At 36.1% G+C, this 26503-nt stretch overlaps 1 protein-coding gene across 2 annotated transcripts; it reads right to left on the bottom strand.

Annotated features, from left to right (window-relative positions):
* Positions 1 to 1682: 1682 nt before the first annotated feature.
* Positions 1683 to 24789, bottom strand: SLC38A11 (solute carrier family 38 member 11). Of its 2 annotated transcripts, XM_054515506.1 has the most exons (12): positions 24709 to 24789; positions 22242 to 22359; positions 21751 to 21825; positions 21013 to 21147; positions 19308 to 19373; positions 17544 to 17650; positions 17303 to 17382; positions 9265 to 9335; positions 8278 to 8439; positions 6449 to 6561; positions 5646 to 5777; positions 1683 to 3702 (listed from the first exon to the last, which is right to left on the bottom strand). In XM_054515506.1, exons 1-12 carry the CDS (start codon positions 24754 to 24756, stop codon positions 3457 to 3459), a joined length of 1353 nt encoding a protein of 450 aa, XP_054371481.1. In that variant the 5' UTR covers positions 24757 to 24789; the 3' UTR covers positions 1683 to 3456. The 2 variants fall into 2 exon arrangements, with proteins under 2 accessions (XP_054371481.1, XP_036243189.2); XM_036387296.2 differs by lacking the exon at positions 8278 to 8439.
* Between the last annotated feature and the right edge of the window lie 1714 nt (positions 24790 to 26503).

Raw genomic sequence — 26503 nt, 5'->3', positions numbered from 1 at the left:
TACATTAAGTCCATGAATCTTGCTGGGAATTTCCAGGGTTTAGTGGATATTGTCTCTTTAAGGAAATCACATGTGAAAATTCAGACCTTCCTGAACTTTTCTTCAATGCTAGTTTGGAATTTCATACAGCAACTATAGCTTTTCCATATGGTATTGCTTATGAAGCACCTAGAATCAACATTTAGTTAGGAGAGAACAGAAAGATAAGCAGAAAGAGGAGTAACCATATAGTTTACTTTCTCTCCATGAAGAGTTTTGAGTCATGTATTAAGCATGTGCCTGAATTTCAACTTCTCCAACAGCACTGAATGACAGAAGCTGGAAAGCTGGTACTTATTTCCTTCACTAGCCTGAATTAAAATTTTGAATGTTTTAGAATTTACATTAATTCTTAAAAAAAAATCCAAAACTCGAGAACTTTAAAATTAGATCTTCATATAACAGAACTACTAAAAGTAGAACTCTTCTGTGAATTATGTTTGAATTGTTCAATCTCATGTTTTGCACTCCCAATACATTTGTTTACTCTGCTGCTTTTATTACTTTCTCCCTTTTATCCTATGTTCCCACCAGACTCCAAATAAATCCTCACACTACTTTTTAAGTTTTGTTTTCCAGTGAGTCACAAATACTAAAAAGTGCATATAGTAAATAAATATCCTTCCCCTATCGGATGCAGAAAATGTATGTTATGTATGTATGTTATATGAGATATAAAGATTTTGTGTGTGAAAAATATACAGAAATATGTCCATTTAGCAAACCTGAGCCATTTTGCTTCCCCCTCCAGAGAGAAACTTGAGGAGGAAGGAAAATTCTCTAGAAGTCTCAGGTATCGGGTTTGGTCATCTGACAAACTTTTAGGAGGAAGTATTTTGTGAATGCTCAGAGTTCTGTGATTGGTAAGAAGCACTTTGCTCTAGAAAGTCATAAACTGTCTGCTTAGCTCCTGTGAGAATGGTAATTGTACATCTGGTGTCCTGAAATGCCTTCTCAGCTGGAGAGAGGAGCTTGGAGAAATAGTGAGTCACACTACCAGCTTTTGATGTGAAAATCCTGCCAGCAAGTGCTTGTGGAACATTCTTCTCCCTCCATGCACTCTGAAGTTCTGTCACTACAGGGCATTTGTAGTTGGGGATATTGCTACTCTCAGCACACCTCTGCTTGAAGTACTAAGATTGTACTGAGATCCTGCACATGCTGAGGCAAGTGAGAGGTTCCCAATAGATTTTACAATTTTATTTTGGGGAGTCTTAAGTGTTGGCAAAAAACAATGGTTATCACAATTTTTGTCATGATGTATTATCTTTCTATATTTGGACCTCCTAGGTTCTAAGAAAGAATTTACCAGATTGCTATTATTTGTCATTTCAATAAGGTAGGTTTCACTACATAATATTGGAAAGGAAGGGATCATGGGTTTTATAATTTTATATATTTAGGCAAATAGCAGTTCACTTTAAATTCTGGCATCTCTGACACACAACCTCCCATTTTCAATATATTTATGGTTAAGAGAACCCCATCATCACCTGGGAAATTCACAAATAAAACTGCTGAGCATGATTACATGAATTCAATTAGTTTTGTCAAAAGAAACTTCTAAGAGCAAGAGAAGCTTTAGCAGCAATGAAAATATTTAACTGACCATTACTACTTCAGACTTTACACTTATTAAAATGAACAGTGATAAAGAATTCCTTAATTTTAATTTATAAAGCAGAAAAGCATATAAAGACTCATCCTTCATAAAGGACATACAAACATGATTTAATAACAACACAGCCTCAGTAGAATGACATGGAAATTATTCCACTGACACTGTGTAGCAAAGATAGTTTATAATTAATACCTGAAACAAGGTAACCTATTTTAAAAGAAAAAAAAAATCAGAAAAAAAAAGAACAACAAGGCTCATAAAAGAATTAAGATTGATCAAAAAGATCTCCTTGGGTGTCACAAGGAAATATTATTTGGGTTTGACTCCATTTGGCATAGAAAAAAAGTTAATCTATTCAGTAACAATTCACCCACAGCTAAGAAAAAATCAGCTATTACTGAATCTAAACTCATGAGAAAAATTCTTGGTGAACAGTATCAGGTACCTGGAGAACAAATAAATTATCACTCCCAAAGCTGACACTTTGTAGAGAAAGGAAAGCACAGTAATACTCACGCTTCTCTCTAATAGCTTTACAACTTAAAAAAAAATCCCAAAGAAATAACAAAAAACCCCGGTATATTTAAAGCATTTATTTTGGAAGCACTACTACTTTTTAAAAGTGTGTTTTTCTCACAAACATTATCACAAGTATTAGTGACCCTTGCTTAGACATTTGTTTAGGTGGAAGTCTTGAATGACATAACTTTGTCATGCAAGATGAAGACAAAACCCATCCTCATTAAGCGGCATAAAAATGAAGTAGCATTACACATCTAGCTGGCATGAGGAACCACTAGGATTACAATAATGCAAAAATTAAGTACACATTTTGATTTGGTAACAAAACATTTTCAAAATGACAGCATTGATATGACTGAGGATACTCATATTACTCAACCTCAAATTAGCCCTATTCTATAGGCATGTGAGTTTATTTTTATATATACTTATGTATATATGTATATTTATACACATACGTATATATACATGAATCCTTGATGTTATATGAATTTTGGAAAACATAGCAAATCACCAAAATTTGACAAATCATGACAAAATCATTAGTCATTTACTGAAAAACAACAGAGGACTAGAATGATAATCAGGTTTAGAGTATTAGTTTCAATTCAGGTTCAGAAATAATGAATAATATTATAACTGTAAGAATTGAGCTGCAATGTAATTTCCTTCTTCATCAATCTTAAAATTTTTACAAAGACTGCCTAGTTCAATCTTTTGAAATCCACTCTTGTGGATTTATTTGTGCAATATCTTTTAATTACAAGACCACATAGTGTAACAGCTACAATTAAATTGTATCCATTACAGTTTAGTCAGAATAAAAAATTTCCTTTGACTCAAGATCCAGTAAAAGGGAAGCTTTCAGCTCTAAAGGACAGTCACTGCAAAATCAAACACAGAATTAATAAGGGTCTTTCAATTTAAGAGCAGAATTGTAGTACACAGAGATCCAAAAATACTTTTTCTTAGGACTTCAAAAAACCCCCATACCATAGTGTGCTAATAAATACACTTGAAAGATTATAAAATTAATAAAAACTAAGTTAAATCAATGAAACATGGGAAAGGTTTATATTCCAAAACATTTAATTTATCGCTTTTAAACAGCATTGCAGACTAAGGTTAAAAAATGCAACCTTTTTGGTAGGCTTGCAAGTTATTCAAGTAATGTCTACTGAAAGGCACCTCTGAGATTTTGTGTTTCAACAGTTAAAACTGAAGTCTCACCTGAAAAAGGATGGCAGCATAAAATCAAGTATGTAAATAAATACCTAAGGTGGAAGTGTGCTGTTGTGTAAAGAAACATTACTAGGGGAGCAGTAGAACATTTCTTTTCCATGGCTACATTCCTGGGGATGCAAGACAGTCATGACAAACCCAACTGCCATCACTAGCACACCAAGAACAAGAATCAGGCAGGATATGAGGTTATCTGGATGGTTCCGCCGCTCCTTGGACAGCCTTAGGTAACACGCTGATGGGATGATAAAAACAAGTGGGGTAGCACTCAAAACTCCCTGTGTGTGGGAAAGAGCAATAGAAAAAAACTCATTAGCAAGTTTATTTAGATGTGAAGAACAAAAAACCTAAATTTTTAAACAGTTGTGATTAGACTGACACAACAGTAAAAACAGAGGATAAAGCCCTTTTCCTGTGTTGCTATATGGAAAACCTTTTTTTCCAAAAAATGGTCCCAAAAATATGCAAAAATATCTGTAAACTATTTCTAATAATTAAGATTTATTTAAATGCTTTTGCTTTGCTGATCCAGAATAATATTTTAACATTGCAAGAAGCATTTAATCTTATTTCCCAAAGTTTCTCAGCTTAAGAGATAAAGTCTAAACATAATTCTTCAATACTTGAACTGAATTAAAATATTTAAGATAATTCCATGGAGGAGTTTAGATATAACACTGCCCTTAAAAGGAATAAAATTTTTTGAAAAGTGGAAGCATCATGTAGCAGTTCAAAGAATTCTGAGCAGTTTTGACATTTATAACCTGATTTAAGTTGACTTCCCTATGAAAGCAAAGCTCCTTTTGACAGAGTAGAACCTTTCTTCTCACTAAAAATTCAGCTCCTCTTTAAATGCTCTCTTAGGGACAAACAAAAAGCACTTTCAAAAATTCTTTTTATAGTAAAGCCACTGCACATTGGCATATGAGTTACATGCCAAAAGGGAGCAATTTTATGTAGAAACTTTGAATGTTTATTTAGTTACATACTTAACAAACACTATGTTTCAATTTAATTACGGCCAGATAGTAATCCAGCCTGAGCAATAACTTTACATCATCATTTGTACAAAACTTCCAATATTTGTATGGTAGAACCTGTTAACAGTCATCAGTACAGACATCAGAAATAGGTACAAGCACAAAGTATCTCCTCCATGAAAATTAAGCTTTAGGTCTGTGAAGTAACACAAACCAGCATCCCAGTAAAAGAATAACAAAGAAAATCCTTTAACTCCCATATGACCCAATAGTTTCCCTGGGGAATTACCACCAGGCAAACACAATAGCTTCTGTTTTGTTCTAAAACCAGAAAGCAGGGAAAGAGTAACCAGGGTCAGAGAAATAGTATCAAATGCCATCTGTGGTGAAGAGCCAAAAGACAGCTCTTCTGCTGGACAGAAAGCCAGCTGAAAAGATAGATCACCTTTCTTTCACATGTAAATACTCTGTCTATTCAGTTTGCCCTACTGCTAGATATCAAGACTGAACAATCTTTCTGAGCATAATTATTACATCCAATAAATACCTACAGCTGTATTTTCAAATTCTCTCTTAAAAAGGAAAAGCAAAAAACCCACACAAGATAGGACCTACCCATGCAGATGCCTGACTATCAACTTGTATTTGTGACTGAATAAAGCTATCAGCTTGACTACTGACTAACTGCTTAAGAAAAAAAAAACCTACTGCATTGATGGAATGCTTGCTTTTTTTGCTTGCTCTTGATTGTATATTTCTAGTGACCATCTTTGTGGTCACTACTGTAGTAGCTGTGGAACCAGCTACTGCTGGTTCTTTCTTTCTGCCTCCCTGTGGTTTTTGCCACCGTGGCAGAAGGCATTCACTAGAATCTGCCCCAGTGCTAAGTAATTTGCCAACTTAATCAGAAGCAGGGACTGAAGAAAGAAGTGCTAAATTCAGTACCACTATACAGTTTGAATGAGTATTTCAGTGATTTCTGCTGCGGCTTAACACATTTTGTAGGTCATAGCCACTTGCCTTATCTACAAAACTGTTCGAAAACCCCAACCATATGAATTTTACTTCTTGAACTTCCTTTCACCCTTAGTTATCTGTGTTTGAAGCAGTAATTCCTTCTTCTAACACTATTACTGACTATGTCAAATTAGGTAAGATTTTCAGTAGAGCTGTGGATTTAAAAAAGTTCTTATTTATTAATAAGTGATGTATTAAATAGAAGAGTAGACAGGTTCACTTACATTCAGCTCTAAAACTATTCCAAGGCAATCATACACTAATGATACACCAGTCGCCACAGCAATGATAACTACTGTCACAACAACATGGAAAACTGTTGAGAGGTTCCCATGGAAAAACACATTGGCAATCACCTGAAACAGAACCACAATTTTAAACCTTGATTTTTCTCCCTATGTTATCAAACAACTTACTCCAAACCTTCTTACTTAGGAAACTAAACGAATGGGTGAGAATGCACTGGCTGAATTATACTTACCTTGCTTCAAGAAAATATCTTCATCTGCTTCCAAAAATTACTCACAACAATCATTACTAAAATTGCAGAACATTTCCCAAATTTACTTAGTTTTACCAGTAGGATTTCAAAATTTCCTCTTTTCCCATTTGCCCATTACAGAATAAATCCACTTACAATTATTCATTAAATTGATGAATTTCCCAGATGGAGATACTTCTAAAAAGAAAAACTATTAAGATTGAAAAGTATGTATTTTTGGCTATTCTCAATTCTATAACAACAGCGTCATTTATGTCAAACTTGAAATTTTAAGCAGTCCTGATATCATTAAGTAATTATTAATAATAACGTTGACTAATATTATAGCAAATGTAAAACAACATTATATGGCCAGTGTCTAAACAGTACAACCAGTCCCCCATACTCATTGCATGTAGCAGGATAAAATATGCTGCTATTTATCACAGATCAACCATAGACTTCAGCCACAATACGTATTAAGAATGTGACAAAATTATTAATACATAACAACAGTGTTAAAGGGAAAATGTAATAAATTCTTACCTCTCTGGTCACAAAACATTCAAGGGGGAAGGTCAGAATTACAGTAACTCCATAACAAAACCTTCCAAATGTAGCAAGGTTGTCATCTCTACAGTAGTTTTCAAATATATCTCCTGAGGCATAGCAAAACACCAATTAGCTTGAACCTCACATAATTTACCTGTATTTGCAACTTGAAGTGCAGGTTACTGGAGTTACTGGAGTAATTGAGATTTTCTGATCCCCTCTTCTGACACGTAACTAGTTACAGTCACAAGTTATGTCCGGGAACAACTTTCAGCTTATCCTGCTGGTTAAGCAGTGTTTTTACCTCAAGTAGCATTTATCTTCAAAAAACATTTTAAAATATTTTTTATATATATATATATCAGAGTTTTTCATCTGTTATCTTCCCCATAACACAGATTTTGTGTCAGATGCCGATGTTTGATTAAATAAATATGTGACAGATTCAGAAAGAAAGCTTATGTGTAGAAAATAAAATTTTCCCTAAAAACTCCTAGAACAACAATTACATAAAAAAAGATGAGAGTTGCCTGTGGAGAACTTCATTTCCCTGACAGTATCTAATCACAGCTAATAAGCTGTAGAAAAGAATGTTAAGTATTCTGACCTCAAAGGCCCATTGTATACATATGGATTATTACCAAGAAAATCATCTTATATCTAAAAACAAAAGCATCGTTATAAACTTCAAATCAACTTGCTTTTTTTTTACCGTGCATCTGTAATAATGATTTCTGAAGAACAAGAGACAGTACAAGACAGTGACCAGATGATGTATCAGTTCTCTTTTATGTAGTTATGACAGTGTCTCATGATTTACCACTTTCGGAATCACAATGGCACTGAAGAAGCAATAAGGTGTACTTTAAACAGCCAAAAGATTTTGGCAGGGAAGACAGAAGGTGAGATGGAACCTGCTAACACACAAGAGTCATAAGCTGAGGAGGAGCTGCAGGAAGAGTTTTCTGTACCTCAAAGCTCTCAGCCAGCCTGCATTCAGTCTACCTACAGTACATCTAGGACAGTGACTTACTCTGCTGGAGTAAGCACTGGAGGCAGGAAAAAAGGACAGATAAACCAAGAGTCCCCATCCTACAATTTCTTTCTTCTCAACTAAATGCTGCTGCTCATCAGAAAAGAAAAAAGCCTGGAAGCCTCCTCCTACAATCACTCTTAAGTAACAGAAAATATGCTTGCTTATATAATGTGTATTTTCTCTGAAGAAAGTAATGCACTGAAATCAATTTATACCTTGTTCTTATGAACATACCTTTCTCACTTCAACAAAATGATGTTAAATAGCATGATGCAACATTGGTTATATATATTTATGTGTATTCATATACCCAACAGAGGGGACAGTAGGATTAGTAACACCAGAACAGCTGTTGCAAAGATAGGAAATACCTCTAACTCTAAGATGCTGTATTAGTACAGACAAGAAAAAATGTAAGAAAAAATATACAGATATATACCAGATACCCTGTAGGAAATTTTTGTTCTTACTGCTCTCTGCTGCTGGACCATGTGGATAAATCATAGCTGTGTAGTCCTCAAAGTGTTTCAGTGATGGAAGTATTCAAATGGGACTTTCACTGGTGAGGCTTATGCTTAAGAATCTGACAGCTATTAGCATGTAGCTGACATTTTTGGATCACATTTTGGTTGTTGGGTAACTATGAGGAATGTCCTATTTATATCCAAATATACTACGATATTTGCATTTTTACAGTCACCAAGATGTTTACGGAAAAAAATCAGACAGGAAGGCAGAAACGTAGGGATTATACCAAGCACCAAAATTGAGGGATCAAGCAGTTTACCTTCTGTGTATCCTGTAAAAGTCATATATCCACTGGCAGCAAACGCTACACTGATGATAAGAGCAAGGGCCACAGACATATGTGTGACTTTAGACCAATTCTTTAATGTGGGTTCTTCCAGAGACCCATATATTAAAAAGCTGTTATGATGGCAGATGAATGCTGAAACACACATGACAGTTAAAGCAAATGTATGAATTCATGCATAAATGCATAGAGACACAGCACAGTTTGAATCCACACATTATTAAATACAAACATTAATCCTGCAATGAGTGGCAAAGATAAATGGCTCGAACCTTTGCTTGCCTAGTTGATTTGATGAAGGTTTATATTCATCCTCAGATGATTTTGATTACATTATCCTCAAATGCTATGCCATTTCCCACCCTCCACATCTCCATTCCACAGCTATTTCCTCCTCCTTTTACTTAAGATCCCAGCAGCAGATTTGAGAAGTTGTTTTTTATTTTAAATCTACAGAGCCATTTGCTACTTTCAGACTTCATTTGGTATCCATTTTAGGCAGCAGCAATCATTGGGAGGCCTCAGATTATCACAATGCTAACAAGAAATAATATGGCAGATCCTGCAGGCAGGAACAGATTTCAGAATGAGGACTTTTCTGTTAGAGGTTACCCAAGGGAATGCAGAATGATCCCAGCCCCTAGTTTATCAGTTAGACAAACCCACTGATGCAGGGGCTTTAGGATGACCTGCACAGGTGAGCTGCACTCACTGTCTCTGCTACAGTGGCAAGCCTCCAGGGCCAAATGGACACTGGAGGAGGTTAATGTCTGACACAATAACAATGACAGTCATATGGATCATTCACACAATTCGGTTTTTTTTTTTCAACACCAGTTTAACGTGAATATTAGAAAAAAAATCTAGTTTCAAAATATTAAATAGCTCTAGTTTCAAAATAATAAATAGTTTCTTACAATTGATTATTGGAAAAAAACCCAAATGGCAAAAAACACTTACCAAATGACATCACCCCAATGGCTTGTACTGCATTTGGTTTTGCAAATATCCATGCATTTTCTGATTTGGGTCTAAAACAGACATTTAAATAGGTTACCCTCTTTTCAAATATCAGTTATTGCTCTCTGACATAGCCCCAGTGTTTATTAACAAGCTGAAACCAGGGAGATACCTTTCTCATCTCCCTTGTTTTGATTCAAGTATTTCTGTAACCAGTGTTTATAGTCAAAAACGTCAGCCTGTTTCAGTTTTGTAAATTCAACTCTTCAAGTCAGCATATACCAAGAAATAGCAAGATGGAAGGTAAAAGCTGTAAATCATCCTGACTAAGGTTATCTCAACTGAAAATGTCCTCTGACTATTTAGAGGCAATTTCTACCTTTGAATTTAAACATGCAATCAATGCAGTCTAGAGATACTATTTTACTAGGCTACAAATCAAGTGAGGGAGTTTGCCTTCTTTACACCTCTTCCAACTGTTCCTCATAGTAAAGAGATTCCACTACTTCCCAAAACATAAAAGAAATTGTAAGAGAGTACATGGAGACTTTTACAGTAAGGCTAGAATGTAATACTCCCCACACCTCCTCCTCTAAGATATGCTCATAGATTTGGACCTGTGGTAATTGCAATGCTTAGAGGAGGACCATCAGCAAACTTTGTTAAAAACCATTTACTGCATGAACTTCATCTTGGAATAAAGAGCCAAAATGAAAAATCAGGGAAGGACACAAAATATCCTTTTCCAGACATACAATTTGCTAAAAAGATCAAATGAAATTCACAAGCTAGTTAAATATTGAATTTGTAATATTAAAGCACAGACAATGAAAAATAATCCAGAGAAGCTTGCTCTTAAAAAGTTGGCTACTGCTAACCTTAATTGCTCTGTTTTTATTTAGAGGAAAGCTGCTGCCACCTGAGGCCTTAAGATGCTCTTTTCCTACTGCCCTAGGAAGCAGTATGGCACTCAGGCCAGTTCTGTGAAGGTAACAATGGCAGCTTTATCTCTCCCTCTCTTTGTGATCTCTCCCTCTCGCTGGTTTTGACAGCTGCAGTGGCATATACTATACCAGGTTTCATTGCTTTCAAATGTTTAAATTACACCTCCAGCCCCTAACATATTAAAATAAAAGTAATAGTAAAAAAAAGTAAGAAAAAGTTGCAGTTTCCTCTTTCAGAACTCATATCTTACTATTTCTTGAGTTCAAATAGTCAATCCTTCCTTTTCCGTATTAATAAAACCCAGTTTTAAAGTACCTCGTTCACATTCAGTTCAGACTTAGAGCAGCTTTTCAGCTCTTAAGCTGTGGTTGCGAAGCTTAACTTTGAAATTAACAGAACCTGAAGATAAAATCAAGCTCCCTTTTTTTTGTCCTCAGGTACAGTATATTGTCTTGAACTGCTGTAACATACTGCTTCAAGCCTTTGGCAGCTGAATATGGCCCTCCTAAAATACTCTCAGACTCAGCAAGTAGATGTAAAGTACTATGGATTAAATAGAGCTACTGGTATTTGTCTTGAGAAATTGGAGTTCTGACCCTCTATAGCTGCTGCTGTTCCGTATAAAAGCTCCCTTAATATTACAGCGCCACTGATTTCAAATCACTACACCTAGATATGTGTCTGGAAAATTAATATTAATAATTTTGAATGTAATTTTTTTAAGGAAAACATTCACATCTGATTGGAAAAATTGCAAAACAATTTCAAAATAAAAAGAGTATAAGAGGAAGCTAACACTCCATCTGTTCCACTCTGTAACCACTAGAGGTCAGCTTTGATAATAAACATACAAAATGAAAATTTGTTTTGTATTTTCATTTGATGGCAGAAGTTTTCATTGGCTCTTTCCTATTAATAATAAACTTAGATCATCTAATACCTTATAAATTAAAATATTTTTAAACGCAAAGAAATAAAGAATGAAACACATTTTTGCTGAAAAACAAGAAAGGACACACTTCTGCCTGAAACACATTTAATTTCTGTGAAAATGGTACACCCTGTGCAATGTTATAGCTATATTATGAGCTCCTACAAATACAGATTTAAAAAGGGAATTCAGAAAGCATATGAATTTGACTTGAAACATTTTTAATAAAGTGTCCGATTAATTTTAAAAAATCACAGGAGCTGGTTTTCCCCTTGCACAGTGTTAGCTCATGCACTAGCAATATGCAAAAGACTAAAATATTTTTTTGCTTTAGCGATGAATGAAAAATCAGATTAGGAGTATTATTAGGGAAAAATCCCAAAAGAACAAAATCCTGCTTATTTAAGAGCCTAAGAAGATAAATTCCTTCCATTCTAGTCACAGAACAGAGGAAGAATTTCAGATCCCTGATTTGAACACTACCAGCAGCTTGTAATATCCTACAATGTATTCTGGTACAGATGTGCTGTTTTCTTCAGTAATTTATATATTGCTGCATGTGCTTTGAAAAACATTTTCATTTTGTGGGAATAGAAGGACCTCATGCAATGAAAACACAGCCAGGAATTTCACTTCTGAGTGTCTGGAACTGAGAGCCAACAGTTCTAGAACTGTGATCACATCAATAGGAAATTACTCCCAAGTTCAGTCTGCAGAACAAATAGACATATGAAAAGCTCCTGGGAAAGGGTGCAGGTGACATGAAAGCATCTATATAAAATACGACTTCATAGAAAAACTTCTCAGAAGGAGAAAACTGTGCCAGAAGACAGTTGGTGTTAGTTATAGAAGAGCCATATAGTGAACAATCACAGAAAATCACTCACAAGCCAAAGGGCAGCTAATGGAAACATCATCTGTCAAAGTAAACATATGCAAATTGATTTAATATATGCATCTCTGTAGGCAGATGCATGCACACACTGAAAGAATATCACAAGAATACAGGATAACTTCTTGTGGTTTTTCAATCCTGCTGCTACTGTTCAAGATGATTTTTTTTTAGAGGGGACTTTTGTTCTGACCTACATTCTTGTTAGGAGTTATTAGGGAAAGATTTTACCCGCTGCTTATACAAGAATAGTATTAGCTGTGAAAATACATGAATGAAAAAAACAGCTAGCTCTCTGCTTCTCACTCAGTGTACAAAAACATAGGCTATGCCTGCATGAACAGGAAGTTTTTTTCACACTGAAGAAGTATTAGTTAGATGAAACAATGAAAGGTAAGAGAAGAAATACATTTTTGAACTAAATGCACTTGCTGACAGCTGTACTGTCTATCATATATAGCAGAAGCTGAAACACAAAGTAAAACCTGAGATGTAATTTACATGTAGTTCTTGGAATAAAAATAGTAAAAGATTGAGAAAAAAGACAGCCTAAGGGAGTTCCCATGCAGAGAAAAAGTCTTAGCTGAAACTAGGACAAAAGCAAGACAGACTGAAAGTAGTGAGGCCTAGCAATGAAGAAGACCTAGAAGGTAAGAAAATAAGACTGTACTGAGTCTTCAATATATGTAAGTGAAACTATATAATAATAAACATATTAATCAGTTCTAAAAAGTTTTGAAAATATTCATTTTTATCTACATAAGAACAGGAAAACTGAGAAGAACAAATGAACCAGGCAAAGGATAAGACATCCTAACAGGGTAAGCATCCAGATCAGGAGTAACAAATTATGTTTGGCAGTCTAAGATGGCCTCTCTTTTACTTCTTGTAAAACACCTGCAGCATAACTGTCCCCATTTTAAGAGCAATGCTATACAAAAGAACCTTCTGTCACACTTATATAGAAATGCTGCAGTATAAGAGTGCATGAGAAGGAAAACATCTTTAATGAAGGCAAGAGAAAGAAATATCCCCAATCTCAACCCTGATCTCTTGTGGCTATGCAACACTTACTTGAAAAAAGAAAGGTGATTTCTAGATAGGAACAGTCATATAACAGGGGAGCTACGTGTTGGAATGAGCAAGACTTCCATTGTTTTGGGCTGAAGATCAGTGTCAAACTGCCAAGTTTAGGTGCAAACCAACAGTTAACAATATAATCCAGAATCATCTCATAGATTCATTCAGGTTTAATTCAATGATTTAAACATTTAGGAAATTAATTGTAATACTTTGATTTAATTCTATTCTAAGGTAAAATACCTTTCTAGGTATTTTTGAACTTTAGAAGTTTAAAGATACTGAAAAGTTCATAGATGCTGAATATAACTTTAATCAATATAATGGAAAGAAAATGAGTGCAGCTCACATTAGCCTTGGATTTCATATTAATCAAAGTCATCTTGTGAAAGAACACAGACAAGGCAAAGCTATTACGTCAGCCAAACTTAGATACAGCTATATCTACTCTTCTTTCTTCCTTAATGAATTACTTAACAGTTCTGTAAATATAAAAGTAGCTTAGTTGGGTTTTTTAATTTTATCACACATTAAAGATTACCTTTGCTTACTAGTGGATTTTTTATATAAAGGAAAGAATCAGCTTTTTACTTTCAAGTTTTTTTCCTGAGCTCTTGGTGTTTTACCCTTGGAATCAGCTGCCAGTTGAGTAATTCTCACATCCTCTTTATGTGTAGCAGATGCTCTTGAAGTTTTTCATAGACATTTATGTATTATGGAGACACTGACATCATAACATTCTTGCTACAGAACACCAAATTAAATTAAAATGATCCCTCTTTATAAGCTACATAAAATATTTCTTTTTACAGCAAGGAATTTTAGTTTCAGGCTAGAAGCATGAAATTATTTCATGCAGTATCAACATGCTGCACTTGACAGTTCAGGTTAACTCCTACCTATTTTTTCTGATCACAGTACACAAATACCCAGCCATGGGTAAGCAGATGGCTATAGAGATCAGGTCAAAATGTAATTTTATCCAACATCTTAAAATACTGAGAATGAACTCTTAATAATCCAGAACACTGTATTCTATCTGCAGGTTTATTGTGTCATTAAGTTAACAATAATCATATGGATGGTGGTTATCAAAACCAAAACTGAAAAAAAAGTTTTATATTTGTCATAAGAGGAAATAAATTAAACCAAGTAATCCCACATCTTAAATACATTTTGTTTTTCCTCATCAGAATGTGACAGTAACATTCCTAAAATGTCCTTGGACAACCAGCCCCACACCCAAAGCAAATAAAGACGAAAACAAACAAAAAAAGAAGCAACACTCAAAATCTTGTAATTCATGTTTAAAATAGTAATCATCTCTTTGTTTCTCTGATGGTCTAGAACATTGCAGAAAGTTTCAGGTTATTGCAGAAAATATCCTTAATTGCTTTGTTGTCCAAACAAGATTTAATTTTCAACTAGAGCATGGATTGCAGCTAAGCAAAAAATGTTTTATCATTTCCACATAATGATCTTGTACCTCTCAAAGGGAAGAAGTATTCACCTTGAAAAATCTAAAAGTAAATGAAAACTGATTACTGCTCAGAAAGTAATTATCAAAGCAGGAAGATATCCAAATGGGATTCCAGTGGAACCTGATCTGAGTCCAGTACTTTTCAATGTATTCGGAACAACTTGAATGATGGAACAAAAAGCAAAAAATGTCCTTAATGGAAAGCATGAAATGTGCAATTAACACAACCATGCTAGAGAACAGGATGAAAAAAGAAAAATCATAAAGAAGCTGGTAAATGGAGAAATCATCTGATAAAGCAGCATTCAATTCTGTAATGACAAATTCTACAGTTATGCAGAGGATAAAAAGACTTCACAAGAACAAGGCAGATAGAACAAACAAACAAAAAAATTCCAAACTTCATGAGAAAAGGAAAAAATCACTGGCAAACAGTTCTGCAGAGTATCTCATGCTTGGTAGTTCCACTAGACTGCAAACTCAAGGCGCATTCATGATATCATGCTATCTTCCAAAGAGGCTAACATCAAACTAGGTTACATAAACAGAGGCATGGCAATCCCCAAGGGACACACTTGAATGGGACCTTACAACACTCTGCATTTAAGATACATCATCTTCTCTGCTCCTCAGAGGGAATATCCCTGGTGGGTGGGGCACCATGATTCTACTTTAATTTGCAGAAGACTTGAGGCAGCCATTGAGCATGATTAGAAGCACAGGAAATGACAAAAAGAGAAACCCTAAAGGAACTGTGCTTATTTAGTCTATAGAAAGGATCCCCAAAGGGGGTCAAATTACAGCTTTTTTAGAGGTGTTTTTCAAGCACTTGAAAAAGCACAAATAGTTTGCTGTTCATATCCACTGTGGTTAGGCCAAGAAGCAACCAATATGAAATGGAGTCATACACAGGAAGAATTCATAAGAAAAGGCCAGTTAAGGATTGGAATGGAAAACCATGGAATTGTCTAGTTTGTTCTTTGCAATCACCTGTCATCAATGGCAGGAACATAATGAGTTCTGCCATATAACAATTCTAGGGATTAAATATTCTTTTCCCCATTGAGCCTTTATCCACGATTGTACAGATTCTTTTCCTATGTGACAGATACAAGGACTGTGCTTTTGCAATAATGATTTTTAAAAATCTATTTGTGAACTCTGACTTCTATTGTATTTTAATAAGGATTCAAAGTAAAAGTGTTAATTCACATGTTTCACTTGTAATATGATGAGACCTATATTAAAATATAGCAGTATTCTTTCTTTTCATGGCAAAAAAAAATCCATACCACAATACAACAAAATAGAAGATAGACATATACTTTAATTGTTAAAACTATGTCTAACTGTAAGATAAAAATAGCAAAGATAGTAAAAATAGACATTAACAGAATGTTGGTGAGGAAAAAAAATTGCCAACTGTTTATCAACTTGGTAGATGCATTTTTGAAAACAAAAAGTGTAAAGGCAGAAATGGAAGTCTCTAAAGAATTAAGAAAAACTTCAAGAATCACTCAAAACCAAATGGCATGTATTGTAAGAAAAAATAAAACCATGCATTCCATATTTTTCAGTGCATCACAACTGTGGAGAAGAAATGTTACCATAGTAACAAGGTTATCAGTAACTATTATATATAGCTTCTTCCTTTTTTAACAGGGAGTTTTGAGATTAACCTTTTAAAAACTCCTTTGACACACAGTGTGAAAAACATGCTGCTCCAGAAATATGGTGGGGAGGGAAGTTCCACACTGTTCTGAGAGAGAGTTTGTGGATGATAGACAACATCATCTGGTACAACTTAAGAAACTGCTATTCTAGGCATCTTCGTACCATTAAACCTGAATACCCTGCAATTAACCCATGTATCACAGCAGTAATACAACTGAACAATTGTGCCTAACACTGTTGAAACAATCCTGGTGAAAGAATCTACTGAGGGAAACATAAGAAATAGCATATAAATCTGTTCCAATAAAAAAAAGCACGTTCAGAAGTAGAATTTTTCATCTTTATTAATAAATCTATACATTTAAAGGATGAGAAGAAAGACAGCCCTTCTAAGCCTTTAAGGAAAAATAATAGATTAGTAGCACTTTCTTGCAATATAATAATAAAAATATTGTCACAACACATACTTATGTGAACTAAATTGTCTAGAACACTCCAATGTCCAATGTTAAATATTACTTTCAGAGTATGCATGAGTAAGAGTTTTTGGTATCATACAGTTTTCTCAAATGACAAAATAAAGCTTTTATTATTGTGTTATTTTAAAAAAATTGACAGTATTTGTATTTTACTTTTATTATGAAATTATTATATTTATCTTATCAGAACAAGAAATATTCCTAAGATAGTAGCTATTTTAATGATTGTAAATATAGGCAGTCTGATAATAACAAAAAAAAAAAAAACAAAACCCTTAAACGACCAACAATCTCACATGCCAATTCAGGACCCACCTGCTATTAGGCATCCATAATTCCCCTTTTATCTCTAGGGGTTTTGAGACTTTAAATTTGCTTATACCCAATAGAAGAAAAGATTACAAAGGATGAAGTATATTTAGCTGTTCATTGTATTACTATTGATAGAGATTTTTCAAAAGCAGGTACGTTCTACAGCTACGCAGGTAAATGCAACAGGGAAATAACAGTTTCTATATGAACGAATTTCACTTTATGGCAAGTGTAAGAATACTCACACTTGTGGACTGAAGGTTACTGCTCTCACCATCACAACAACCAGGATGACAATGGTCAGAACCAGAGAAAGAAGAGATACCTGTACAGGTAAAAACATGACTTCAGTCAGCAAGCTGCTGAAAGGTGGTCCTTTGAGCAGCATAATGTATTTGTTAATTATTTACACAAAGTTATGACTGGCACTTATTTTCAATAGCATACAGAACAATAAACCAAAAATCAACTGCTGTTATGATTTACCTTTCCCAATTTTGCTATGTCTCGATATAAAGATATAGGTGAGGTAAAGATGATGGTGGTAAGAAGAATTATGAAGTGACGGTCGGTAAGCACGTTATCCACCCCAACTAAAGCAAAAAAGAAAATAATTTATTTCTTTAAGAGACTAACTTGAGGAAAAGATTAGCTACATTTGAAAGGTTGTAAGTAACAAACTGTTGGTGATCAAGCTTTTATTCCCGTTACTCAGGCTAAGTAATACTGAAAACTAGGCATTAACTAACACTGAGAAAGCCATGCACAGCATGGGCATGAACACAAGAATTCTGCAAATTCAAACCAAATGCATAACATATGGGATATATTAAACCAAAATTGCAAAGTCTGGATTCCTACATATAGATTGGTATTAATGTCTTTCATTATGTCTGGGTCAATGCTGGGAGACTGAAAGTAAAAAAATTCTCCTTCTTTCTGCCATTTAGTCTTGAGAATTTTTTGATACTCTGGGTTGACATCAATTATTGTGCTGTTTAGGATAGCATTGTTCTCTAAGAAATGACCTAAAATAAGTTAATTTTGAGGTTTCTTTTGGGGACCTCCTTTCCTACTATCAGCTGGCTTCCACTTGCAAAGTAGATTACCATGTGAGGGCAACAATGCTCTTATAATATTCCATGCAATCAGTGGGACTTGTTTGCACAACTGGTGTGTTTTTTCAAGGCAATGACAACCTAAAATAAAACATCTACAAGTTTCAGTGAGGCCACCATAAATCATTGGCTTGAACGAATACTTGATGAAAAATTATAGCTGGAAAGTGACCGGCAATTGACATGGAAAACTCAGTGTTCTGTTCCCTCTTTGGGAGATGATAAAGCTTTCCCACCTCTTTCCAGGCAGGTATTCTACCGCATAGGTAATCAGATTTGCCATGCTGGGGATTCCCCCTTTTACAGAAGTCATATTATATATAAAGTATTAGATATCTACTGTCACTATCAATTTGATCAGCTATTCACAGAACAACACAGTGTGACAAAACTACATCCACCTTTCAGGTTTCACATGCTGAAAATTACAGCTCTCCTGTGGAAATGAAACAGTTCATACAAATTCACATTTCCACTTCATTACATGCATGTTTTCTCTCAGTTTAATCTCCCAGTGAAGAATGTTTTAATTTAGCTGCTTTTGTGCTAAAGTAGATATCAAACACATACATAAATTGCTCCACTGATGCTGCTGTGAAAACTTAGAGCACAGGAAGGGAAACAAGGGGGCATGATTTAAAAAGCATTACATTCATTATATTATTTGCAACTTATCCAGAATTATTCATTAGATGAAGTACAGTTTCACTATTTAAATTATTATTATTATTATTATTATTATTATTATTATTATTATTATTATTATTATCATCATCATCATCATCATCATCATCTAAAAAAATACAAAACCCAATAATCTTGTAAATACCCAACTGTGGAAGACTCACTTCTATTTGCTTAGTATTTCACTGAAGCATCTGGTCTCTTCACTGACACTGAGTCCACTGCTAGCCAAGGACTAGGATTCATAGATTTTATTTGGGAAAGGCTTATTAAAGAAAACAAAACAAACTCAAAAAACCCCACTCATAGACATATGCTTCGAGTCCTTAATTTGAACTAAATTTAAGAGTACTTTAGAAGCTATATTACAGGTAATTGCAAAATACCTATGCTACGCTTCTATCCAATCCATAATCCCCCACTCTTAAAATTTTTAAATGCATCTTACCTCCAGGAATTCTCTGAAAAACTTTAGTTAAAGTGTCTCCTGTTATTATGTTGTAACTGATCATAGCTTAAAGAAAATAAGTTTTTTGTTAGCACAAGTCATATCCAAAATATTTGATTAACACTGAATACACACATTTTGTAGACTTCAGGATTACATGCCACTATCCCTCTAAGATAAATTCTGGCTAGCAGCAACAACTTGAAAGTTTCAGGTTTAAAAAAATAATTCTTTAACACTTCCTTTTTTGCTTTTTTTTAAACAGGTACCACCTAAGCATTAATGCAGCCTGATAAGCAAGACCATTGTGCTGAGTGGCCATATAAACTTACTTCAGAAGAGGATAAAAAAGGCTTCCTAAAACTGTTTGTTTCTGATAGCAATTCTTTGTCAGTTTACTTTCAAATGCTTGTTTCTATTTAGTAAATTTCCTGTGTTTGTCAAATAATCAGCTCTTCAATTAAATACAACAGACTTTCCAGCTCATGCAAAAAGCTAGCAAACTCTTTAAACCAGAAGAAAGAAGGAGAAAATCAATTAAGAGATGAGATATGGACTTCAATTTCTCCCTCTCATTACTAAGTTCTGTGGCCTTAACACTACTACTTCATTCTTATCTAACTCTACACTAACAGCTCGTAAATTTGTGCACATGTGTATGAATACACAAATTATATTTATCAAAACCTTTAGCATTTAGACAGCACATATTTAGGTATTGACCTTAACTATACATAAATATTCATTGTTGTGAAATTGTAAGTCATTAACTCTACTTATACAAATTAATGCAAACACATACAAGAGCATAACCATAGCTCTATGGTGAGGACTAAGACCTTTACAATTCTTTTTCTGTATTATTAAGGGAGTACTTGGTTTGCAAACGAGTACAATTACATGTATAACACTGTTGCCTGCACTAACAGCAACTTGCCACCCTTAAAAATCTCAGGTATCTGTAGCCAGACCCAAATAGGAGTTTTGATCTGTGACTTCATGATCACCAAGTCAGACTCTTGATATCTCAAGTCATCTCATCTTGCAGCCCCATGTGTGAAAATATCAAGACTATTTAAGATTTAATTTAATTATGTTGCTACAGCAGGAGACAGATTCAGAACAGAACTTTATTTCAAACTTCTGGTCAAATAAACTCCTGCCCAGATTATACCTTTTGCTTCATTTACTATTTCTTCTTCCAAGGGGTCTGAGTGCCTAATTTCCCAGTACTTCGTTGGGTATGAAGCTGAACTAATGCTTCTGAAGAGCAAGACCTAAACAGTGGCTTCTCCAATTACAGTAACATCACATCTCTGAAAATATACTAATTCAGTATACTCCTAAATTCATATTTTCCTTTTCTTTCAGACACATCAGCTTTGTGCTCTGCTACTCAATCTAGAACAGAATCTCCTTTGCTATTTTTTCTAGCTACTTTGGTCATTAATTTTCATATGTGCAATCATGAATTTCTCTGCTATTACATTTCAGTTCAATTCTATTATTCTGATCCTTCAATTCATTTAATACCTCCTCATTCTTCAGAACCCATAAAATAAATTTAATTTTTTTTAAATAGCAAAGAAGCATATACAGTACATTCTTTATATAGTTCTTAATATTCAATCAGTGAAATGATGCAGTAATGTGAAAAAGCTTGTTACTTATAAAACTTAAACATTTATATTTTATGTGATCTTACCAATAAATGGATATAAAAACTGGAGAATTGAAAGGATTAGATAACCTACAAGACCATAGGTTTTTTTGACCAGCTCTTGATAGGTTTTGGTACCGGACAGATTTCCTCCTTTGATCAGCAATATAATGGAATAATCTGTTAAAACATAAAATTACTGTTAAAGACGATATGAGCCAACTTGTGGTTGATTACTTTTCACCTTCTTTCACTCCTCTAACCAAAGAAAAAAGGCTCTAAGAAGAAAAGCAGTGGCACTAGGAAGAGCAGGAATGAGAAATCTCACAAAATCTCTCAATCCACTAAATCCAGGAGCTATAGGCTCATATTGGAAGAAAAATACTTAAAATCATAGTACAATCAAAGGTTTTCATTTTGTGGTCTATTTTTAAAAGTCATATAAAACCCTCTCAGGATTCAGTCTCTTAATTAGTCCAGTCTTAACAGTGGACTCAAACAGATGATTATGAGGGCAAAAATAAGAACACTCTTTCAAATGTAACCTTGACTAGGAAACTAAGGCTTCATGAAAATAAATGCAGTCAAAAAGCAGCTTCATGTTGTACAGTGTAATTCTCTACTTTTACTAATCTGCAGAAAAGATTAGTGAGGTAAGGAAAAAATTAGTCATTTTTATGACCTGTCATAGATATACTTGTTTAAGGTATCATTAAGCTCAAGATAAGGTAAAATATTGCATGACTAATTTTATCTTTACAACAGAAACTGCCTTTAGAGTACCTGTGATTAAGGCAACCACAAACAAAAGCAGTATTCCTAGAGGAAAACCAGCTTCCTTCATCGAATATGGCAATCCTGCAAAGCAGAAAAGGAGAGATTCTAGAAGACTCTTTCCAAATATTTATTTGTGAGAATCAAAATAAAGAAAAACTCAGATTTTAAAAAACGCTAGTAATCTCCCAAATTGGACCACCATGCTTAATCACCTCCAAAATATAATTTTCAGTGGACAAAGTGTTGCTTAAGTATGAAGTTCAGTCAGCACCTGCCCAACCAGTCTGACCATTATGGCCAAGAAACTCTGGGGTATTTATCACTAAGGTGTGGTCTCAATTGACACCTCAACATTTTTGCAAAGGAAGCAAATAAATACAGAGAAAAATCTTTAAAAACAGCAGCAGAAAGTAAGGAATCGGTGTTATTGTCCAAGCTGGATAGTCATGCATGAATAACAAGGATGAATACAGGATAGTAAAGAAAAGTAGATTTACCTATAATGCCTGATCCTATGATTGAATTAATAATGTTAAATCCAGCTGATGCCAGATCACTGTTTCCTCCTTTATTCCTGGGCTTACTAAGGAGGGCTATTTGGTCATCTGTTTCTACCTATTTCAGGAAGACAAGGAAAACATTATACATAAGAAAAATAGGTGAGAACAATTATTTTTCACACAGTCTATTAAAGATTTTTTAAAAATTGTCATAGACTCAGATTTGTAGAGGTATTTTGATACGTAAATCCCATTTTTTTCACTGAGAAATCAAAGGGGTATTAAGCAGCTAATTCCTATATAAGTCTGACCCATAATCTTCTGTAATTCTCTGAAAAATAGTAAGTGGAAGGAGAGAAATATATATAAACTCAGAGGTAGGCTGCTAAACAAAGACATTCTTAGTCATGTTTAAGGCAATAATGTGAATCGAGTATTTTCAAAAATATTTTGGCTAATATAATTGGTCAGTAAAAAAAATTCCTGAATTGGGGAAATGAAATTAATTTCAAGACTTACTAGTAAAGCATGCCAGCATCTTAACATACTCTAATCCAAGGTTTTATGCAGTATTTTAAATATTTCTGTGCCATTCAATGGTTTAGTTAATTATGAATAGTTAATGACACTATAAAATCAGCTGGTTCCAGAAAGTTTCTGTGGGAAAGAACCAAAGTTCAGAGCACAATATGTAGCCAGTAGCCTCAAAAATTAATATTTGTATCTTCATAAAAGAGCTTTATAATAAATATGCAGTAATCCTCTCATTAGATCACCACTGTGCTGCCAGAGAACATTTCAGAATTATTCATCAGAAAGATCATATTTTACCTGAAGTTGTGAAATTCAAGGGAGGAACCAGCATTTAATGAATAAAATTCTTGCTTGTGTTCTGTGCACTAAGTATGAAGGTAACATCACTATTTCATGGATGCAGAAGCCTATTTAACATATATAGCAGATGGTACAAACTCAAATGCTTGCTTCTAATGTTCGTGGGAAAAAAAATAAATTACTAAAAAAATCTAAGTCATCTGTAGATAGACACATAAACTGACAAGCATAAGACTTCCTGCCTCTAGTACGGCTACACATTTAAGTGGAACCTTTAATCCTTAAGCAGCACTAACATAATACTGTCTCAGATCAAAGCCCAGTGTAGCGTGGTATCCCATTTCTGAGTGATGACCATGAAAGGTGCCTAGGGAAAAGCATAAGACCATAGAAAATAGCTAGTTAGCAAACTTTCCTCTCCCAGCTTTCCTGAGTTTGTGTATTGTGGACTTCCAAAGTGGTTGTGTTCTTGGTGTATCACACTTCTAAATGGACAGCTGCTTGATTTTTCCCTTTTTAGAAACTGCATAGGTTTTAGCATCTATAATATCATGCATTAGTGAGTGCCATGTTTTAATTATGCATCCTGGAAAGAGACAGGTAATTTAATTTGTTCTGAATCTACCATTCAGTATTTTCACTTGGGTGTCCCCAAGTCTTTTGTGTCATCACAGAGATTCTAACCACTATTTCCTATCCTCCTCATATCACATAGTTTCATAAGTAACATTCTACCTCAGCTGCTTCTTATCTAGACTTGTGCTACATTTTTATTTCACTACTGATTTCAGCAACAGAAGCATCACTGTCATTCTCTCCTGAAATTCTAATGCTCTCTACTAACAGCACAGTACAGGTGAAATTGCACTGAATAGAACAGTCCAATTCCCTCTCTTCAGTTGTTACAAGAAATTAACACAATGTGCGTTGCTAAGCCCTGGTCCCTTTCCCCAGCTGGAAGGGACATATTTCAATGGGCGAAAGGACAACAAAAAGTTGTGACACAGGTGAAACGGCTCCTGTGTGAAGAGCAGCGCTCCCGACGGTGTCCCTGGCCCGCAGACAGGGAGGGATGCCAGCTGGGAGCCCGGCCAGAGAGCTGCACAACGCGGGAGACATGAACGCGAGGCGTCCGCCTCTCGCAGGGTCCTCTCCTGGGGCCCCCTGCGAGGCGTGGGCCAGCCGAGGCCACTCGATACGGCAGCGACAGCAGCGGGCACGGCTGGAGATGATGGGGCAGGACAGGACATGATGGGGCACAGCTCAGGAGATGCGGCGCTCACGCCGACACGGAATTTCAGTCGTGCCGAACAGCCGCCCTTCCCCTGCCTCACAAAGTCAGGTCCCCGAGACCGCATTTCTCCCCCGGCGTGGTACCTAGGACTCTTTCTTCCTCCTACGAATTCGGGGGCACCTGAACAGAGACGAAAAGGCCATCGCTGCCGCCCGCTCGACCGCGGAGCCGGGACCTTCCAGTGGCCGGTCGTCCTGAGCCGCCGCAACTGGCGGCGGTGCTCCTCACACCCATCCCCGCCCCACGAGCCGCAGAGCGAAGTCCGGCGGATGCCGGCGGGCTCGCTGAACCGCGCACAGTCCCACACCTGGCCTGCCCCCAGTGTCCGCCCGGTACCTGGCGAGCGGCGGCCGGCGGTGGCTCCGCGGCCGGCAGCGGCTCCATGGCCGGGAGGCCCGGGGCGGGCGCGCCGCGTCCCTCGCGGCGCCGCTGGGCCGGGGGGCGCCGGTGCGGCCCGGCCCGCGCGCCCGGCACGGGCTCCCCTCAGGCGGGCCGGAGCGGTCCCGCGGCGCCTCCGCCGTGTCGGAAAGGCGGGTGTGCTCCGGTCCGGCCGCACCCAGCCCGGCCCGGCCCGACCCGACCCGACCCGACCTGCGGCTGCAGGGACCTGTTGGACCACGGTCAGGTGCGGGAGGAGCACCGAGGGCTCGTACGGGCGGGAGGGGGCTGTGAGACCGCGGCCCCTCCTCCGGGCGGTCCCTTCACTGGAAGCATTCCGGAAAGTAAGCGCTTCTCTGCCTTCAACTTGTAAGACTTCGAGTTTACCCAATCACTCTTTACCCCGAGAGCACCAGTAAAGCTTTCTCGGTGGGATGTGTAACAAAAACCAGGTCCGATATCACAGCTGCTAATTTGTGGTTGCTTTTCAATATCGGTGTTGCTGGCAAGGCCTCGCTATTCTCCTCAGGGAGGGTAATCTGCTGTAAAGAGTGATCAATCAGATAAAGAACATACTGAGGTTCTAGTCAAAGTATGGGAAGAGTCCAAACTAATTAAAAGATGCAGAATGACAGTGCTGAAAGTTTAGTCGCTAGAGACTGAGACCAAGCAGTGTCCAGCAGAAATATGCTTTGGAAATGTGGAGCAAGCCACACAAAGAAACACACATCTTAAACCAAAACCCGTGGGAAGTAGTAGGCATTGATAAAAAAATTGGAGGCAGTAATTAATTTTGTGAAGTGTTGCCAAACAAAAAATGTAGGGCCTACAAGAGTAAAATAAAATCTACCTAACTTTAGGAACTTACTCCAATTACTGGAGGGCATCATCGGAATGTGGACCCAAAATTTTCAACAAGATTAAATCATGATGGGGAAAAAATGCCTGAGAGATGACAACTAAATAGCAGAGAAAATAGAGCATGCTAATTTCCTTTCTATAGTCTTAAGAAATCCTATATTACCCTTTGCTGGGGTAAACTGTGGTGGTTAAAGGAGCACATGTGCTGTGTGCATCAGTAATCTTGTCCTTAAAGATCTATGATGCATATGATTTAATATGGAGAACAAAGTGCACATAAAGTGCATATATGACATTTTTGTTCAATAGCTTAAGCACATTAGCTTCAGCTCCTTCAAAAAAGTCTCTCATCATCCTCCATGACAAGCTACAAGCTGACATGTATTTGTGTGTGACTAGTCAGATGACATGACTCAGCAAAGAAACTTTGAGAGGCCTAAGATGCAATTCCTGTGATTTGTAGCAATGTTATTTTCTTTCTCGGACTGTACAAAGAATTCTGTCTTAAACCAGAGAATTAAGCTGTTTCAAAGCAGAGTGTAATAAACCATATAGTAGGTTTTCAAGATAGTCTTCTACCAGACTCTCTATGTTTAGTACTGTAGCAATTTCCTCACAAGGCCTCTGTATCTAGCACCCACCTCTGTATCTAGCACTATAATAGTGCCCTGAATAATGTGATTTTGTTTTAATTGTTATTTGGAGTATGTATTAGTTACCTTAGAAAAGAATTTCTATTTTGTGCAAATACTTTCTCCTGTATAGCCTTATAATTAATCAGATACATCTTTCAGGCCTTTTTTTGACAAATTAAGTCAAGCTCCCACTGTGCAGCTCTTAGTACATAAGGGGGCTGGGGCCTGATTGTGGCACCCACTTATTTAAAATTTTA

Source organism: Molothrus ater, chromosome 7 (genome assembly GCF_012460135.2).
Source record: "Molothrus ater isolate BHLD 08-10-18 breed brown headed cowbird chromosome 7, BPBGC_Mater_1.1, whole genome shotgun sequence".
Lineage (NCBI taxonomy): Eukaryota > Metazoa > Chordata > Aves > Passeriformes > Icteridae > Molothrus > Molothrus ater.
The sequence above is the reverse complement of the archived record's forward strand: the minus strand, read 5'-3'. Positions and strand labels throughout refer to the sequence as shown.

Coding starts and splice junctions, on each gene's coding strand:
- SLC38A11 (XM_054515506.1), bottom strand. CDS start 24,756: ATGGAGCCGCTGCCGGCCGCGGAGCCACCGCCGGCCGCCGCTCGCCAG. Junction 9,336..17,302: donor GTAACCTTCAGTCCACAAGT/GTGAGTATTCTT, acceptor TGTCTGTTTTAG/ACCCAAATCAGAAAATGCAT. Junction 3,703..5,645: donor GAATAGTTTTAGAGCTGAAT/GTAAGTGAACCT, acceptor TCCCACACACAG/GGAGTTTTGAGTGCTACCCC.